This window comes from Eptatretus burgeri, chromosome 3 (assembly GCF_056783735.1).
Source record: "Eptatretus burgeri isolate ZD-2024b chromosome 3, Ebu_testis_v1, whole genome shotgun sequence".
In the NCBI taxonomy this organism is placed as follows: domain Eukaryota; kingdom Metazoa; phylum Chordata; class Myxini; order Myxiniformes; family Myxinidae; genus Eptatretus; species Eptatretus burgeri.
The window spans coordinates 19,885,950-19,890,949 of NC_140963.1; the positions used below are offsets into that span (position 1 = coordinate 19,885,950).

The following is a 5,000-nucleotide window of genomic DNA, read 5'->3' on the forward strand; positions in this document are numbered from 1 at the left end:
CCAGCATTGCCATCAGCGCCGGCTGCTCCATGTTCACCAGGTGCTCCGGCATTACCGGCTGTTCCGGCACGGCCAATTGCTCCTAACTCTCCCCGCTCACCCTGTGAAGGAAAAATTAAGCAGGAAAAGGATTTCAAAAACGCTTCTGATATTTTTAATCATTGTTATTCAATGTTTTTGTGGTTTTATCGATAATTTATCACTTTCTAAAAAAGTACAAAATCTACTAACTGTCTTTGGTAGAAGAGAGACTGATTTTTGCTCGCAATGTTGGCTCCCAGACCAATAAATTAAAAATTTTCTCGAAGTCCAGCCCATCTCTGACAATTGTGGATGTAAACAGTTTGAAAAACAGCTTGTACACAACAACTGATACAATTTCATCAATGGAATCACAAAAGATGACGCAAGGTGCCAAAGGACACAAAAAGGCAAGTTCAGTTACTATCACACCAATTCTTACATCCGAACAACTCATTCCAACATAGACCTCATATCACATTTTCATCTTTCGGAATGCAACAAATGTTCCAGTGACCCCATCAGGATACTTGTTAAAAGGTTTTGCCCAAACTCCAAGAAAATAGTTTCATTGTGATTACTGAAAACGATGTTTTGTTTGATGCAAATATGTGATATCTGTTTTTTGTTCTTGCAAACACATAACCTAATGCCCTTATTTGTTTGGTAGTATTGGAGGGCATGAGATCTATGAATAGCCAAGCCTATGTCTAAGTTCTATATGTCGATTCTATATGCAAAGGGGGTGAGGAGTAAAATAATAAAATAAAAAAACAATAAAAATAAAATAAGAAGAGAATATGGCGGCATATCAGGAAGTCAAACGTAATCACCATGATATTAAATCAGAATGATTCGGTTTATCATGATGCTAAGTAGACACACTCACCTCTGAGCTGTCCAACCTGGATTCAAATCACAGCCCAGCTACAAACTGCCATCCTGGTGTTTCGCAAGCAGGGCAACACATCAATGTGTGTTCCGTCCTTCAGATGGACGTTAAATTGGGTGGCCCGTTTGCCAGCATGTGTTCGCGGACGTTAAAGTTCCCATGGTGTCTTTTGTGAAGAGTAGGCAAGCTATCGTTGGCACCCGAGCCAAATTTCAAATTTTTCTTATGTCTTCCTGTGTTGGAGTGGCGAGCTGTCCAATATTGTAACCTGAGCCTAGAAACTGCATCGATGGAAGCAATGCGCTGCATTGAGCATGGTTCAGGAATGATCTTTAAATGAGGGTTCTACTCAATTGTGAAAACACCAAAACAAATCTGCCAATTTCGTGCAATAAGATGTGATATATATATATATATATATATATATATATATATATATATATATATATATATATATATATATATATATATGATTGCACTCTAGGTGAATTTAGTTGCACTGCAATGTAATGACCTCCAGTGATGTTGTACAGTATTTATTAGTATTTATTCATAAGTTTGATCTGTGACATTGAAAACCCAAAAATATTTTTGTCATTTTAAAACAATGTGACAATGTCTCACCCTGGGACCAGATGCACCTTCTCGCCCAGTGGCTCCATCCCTGCCAGGAGAACCCTAAGGGCAGAGTTTTTGTTATAAACACCAGTCTGACACTTCATTCCAGTAAATAAATTAACTAGAGGACCTAAAATGGCATTTCAAAATTATATATATATATATATATATATATATATATATATATATGTATACACATAGTCTATATATACACAAAGATGTTGCATTTAGCCTTTAGGGATGTATATATCGCTGAGAAAAAAAGTGCATCACACGAAGATAAAAAAATAAAAATAACTACCATGCTAATCTAGTAATAAACAAGCGAGAGCAGATCCACTCTCACGCAATGTTTCACCCATTTCCCAGGAATCTTTTTCAGGCCAATAGACTCAGGCCTCAGCACGTGTCATCTTTTAATACTGATGTGCTATCCATTTCCGGTCGCATGCCAGTGTGAGGAGTCAATTGATACATGCTTTTGTTACACTGACTTTAAACAAAAATGCCAGTCGCATCATCGATTGTCTGCTCTGCTCTGTTATTCATTCACGACCTGGTGTTGTATGTATGCGGGTGAGTAAATGTGTGCATTTGTTCTTGTTCTTACGTTCCGGGTTATAAGCATGTCTGTCTGTACATCTAGGTTCAACACAGTGATGTGTGGTTTGCACAATTTGTGGAGGTTCTGTTAAATGTTGTGCATAAGTGGGCATGGCGTTGGGTGTCAAACATTCCTTATTTTTTTTTACACTGACACTTTATTCCAGTTATATATATATATATATATATATATATATATATATATATATATATATATATATATATATATATATATATATATATACATATATATATATATATATATATATATACATATATATTACACTTTAAATATGCAAAGGAATAAATAAATAAACTACTGTGTGTTTATACTGACCTCTCGACCATGTTCTCCAGGTGCTCCATTAATACCAGGAGATCCGGTGTTCCCTGGAATTCCACGTTCTCCTGCATGACCAGGTTTCCCTGGCTTGCCAACTGCGCCCTGTCCATGTGCGGTGAAATATTTTTGAGGAACTCGTATTGCAGTGCTTCTGATTAAACTCAGTCTAAGCATCCGCTAGTATATCTTCGCAATAATCTTGTCTTATTAAATCACATGCTTTGGTGTTCCATGGACGTTACCTGACAGCAATGCAAAAAATAATAATCAACATTAAAGCAAATGGTACAAAGCATCAAAAGTGATAAAAACAAAAGGTGAAGGAAAGCACTCACATTTGGTCCATTTAATCCGATCGAACCCCTGTCTCCTCTCATGCCCATCAGCCCAATGATACCAGAAGCTCCAATTAAACCAGAGTGTCCCATACCCCCTGCAGGTCCCTGTTTGAAAAAAAAAATAGGTGACCAGATCATACAAATGATTCACCAAAGTGAAGATATGAAAAGAACACAGAACAGTCTGGAAAAAATGCTTTTATCCAATGCAAATGTTACTTTTGAAAGTGTTTTCTTCACCAGGTCACATCATGATGGTTGCCTAACCTTCCTTAAAGGGAGTCGACACCGTGAACGGTACGATGCTACATTTATCAATGAAACCGATTAACAGATTCTTGTGCAGGAGTGGAAGGCTGAGTGTATTTGGTGACAAAGCTTACACGTTTGCCCGTGGAGCCTTGAGAACCACGGTCACCAGGTAATCCCATAATTCCATATGAGCCTGGCTCTCCAGGTTCTCCTGGACTGCCTCCATCACCACGAGGGCCAATCATGCCACTATGACCACTCGGGCCTGCAGGTCCGATAGGACCTGAACCACCCTGTCAAACAGAGAGGAAAAATATTGTCATAGTAATTAAAAGTTGCACAAGTGTAACATATGTATATATATATATGTATATATATATATATATATATATATATATATATATATATATGTATATATATATATACTACATACAGTAAATCTTTCAATACTGCAGGGTTATGTTCCTGAAAAGTGCCACAAAAGCCAAAAAACCTCAAAAGTTCATACTTAAACCTCATGGGAAAAATTGGGTGAGGTTCTTGTACTTAGAGAAAATGTAGAGGAAGGTGGGCGACAACCAAAATAAACATATCATAATTGAAGTAAACATGTGAAATGAATACAAGTTGGTTTTCCGACAAAGTATCGTGCTGCATTGAAGCAGATAAAATGTTCAGAAACAGATTAAATGTGGCCTCTCCCTTCTGTAACGTGTCTAAAGCCACAGCCATTCCTCCTTTATTAATCCTCCAAATTGTTTCCCTTAATAATTAATCTGTCTCTGTGTTTCATTCATAAATCGTTTTACAAATCCGTAAATCAACGAGACCCCAACTCCTTCCACGGCAGCGATGGACGAACAGATCCTGTAAAATAATTTATTGGAAGATTTCAAATATTTTCTTTGCCCTGGTTTTTATCCCGTGATCAGCCACATGGAGAAGGCCTTGTGACTGCAACAACAATCGGGTTTACTCACAACAGTGCCACCGCCTCCAGCTTCTCCAGGTGGTCCAGACAACCCAGTGGCTCCCTGAAATACAAGCACACAGAATTCAATCTCTTTTAAAAACTGATAATCTGATCCCTCCCATGTATGATTAATACAGAAGAGCATCAGAGATGTGTTTACTGTATGTTGGAATGAAAGGTTGTGTATGCATTGCTGAACTTTATAAATAATATGTAAAATAAAAGAGTTTTGTGGTCAATAAATTAACTTCCCATGGCAGGATCTGGTTGGAAGAGATTTGGTCGTCAGACCCTGGTCAGCTGGAGCGATGTCACTGTCCACAATTGTGCTTTCTACCTGTATCTCAGTAGCGAGTTTATCGTCGTCAAGAAAAGCAATACGATGATGTGTCTGGGGAATAGTGATGGTCCTGGATATGGTAGGAGAGTGATGTAATACGGAGAATACTGAAACCATTGAGTAAATTAACAATGATGTTTTGATGCACCTTTTCAGAAACAAATGGTAAGTTCCACAAGATCAAAGGAAACGGCACGCAAACAACAATGGGACGGAAGTCACAAGTGATTTTGCAACATCTGACCGGTATTAAGAACAGGGTGGACGGAGATCTTGAGACGTTTCAAAAATTTTCCAAAAAAAAAGAAGTACATTTCCAAAAAAGAGGAGATTGCAAGGAACAGGTACAATGTGTCATATGATGAGGAGAAGTCTGATGATGTTGAATCCTATGTTGATATTAGACACAACCACCACAAGGTAGGAATCCTGTGAACTGCTAAGTCTTAGGTAATCATCACAATAGTTATTTATCTGCTTCCCTTTTTGCTGTAGTTTGCAAACTGCATTGTAATTTGCAGACTAAAGCCTTAGCGTTGCTTTGTTAACTGGATCGTTTTGGCCATTTTCAGTAAATGTGAGAAAAGAAAAAGTCGTCAAGATAAATCATTTAGCATCAT

At 37.8% G+C, this 5,000-nt stretch overlaps 1 protein-coding gene across 1 annotated transcript in view; it reads right to left on the bottom strand.

Annotated features, from left to right (window-relative positions):
* Positions 1-5,000, bottom strand: part of LOC147029497 (uncharacterized) — a 164,297-nt gene that overhangs the window by 21,971 nt on the left and 137,326 nt on the right. The window contains exons 40-45 of the mRNA XM_085872555.1: positions 4,048-4,101; positions 3,199-3,360; positions 2,813-2,920; positions 2,472-2,579; positions 1,538-1,591; positions 1-101 (exon numbers count right to left, since the gene is read on the bottom strand). The exon at positions 1-101 is cut by the window's left edge and continues 7 nt beyond it. Of these exons, the coding sequence (XP_085728681.1) occupies positions 1-101; positions 1,538-1,591; positions 2,472-2,579; positions 2,813-2,920; positions 3,199-3,360; positions 4,048-4,101 (587 nt within the window). The remainder of the gene's footprint in view (positions 102-1,537; positions 1,592-2,471; positions 2,580-2,812; positions 2,921-3,198; positions 3,361-4,047; positions 4,102-5,000) is intronic.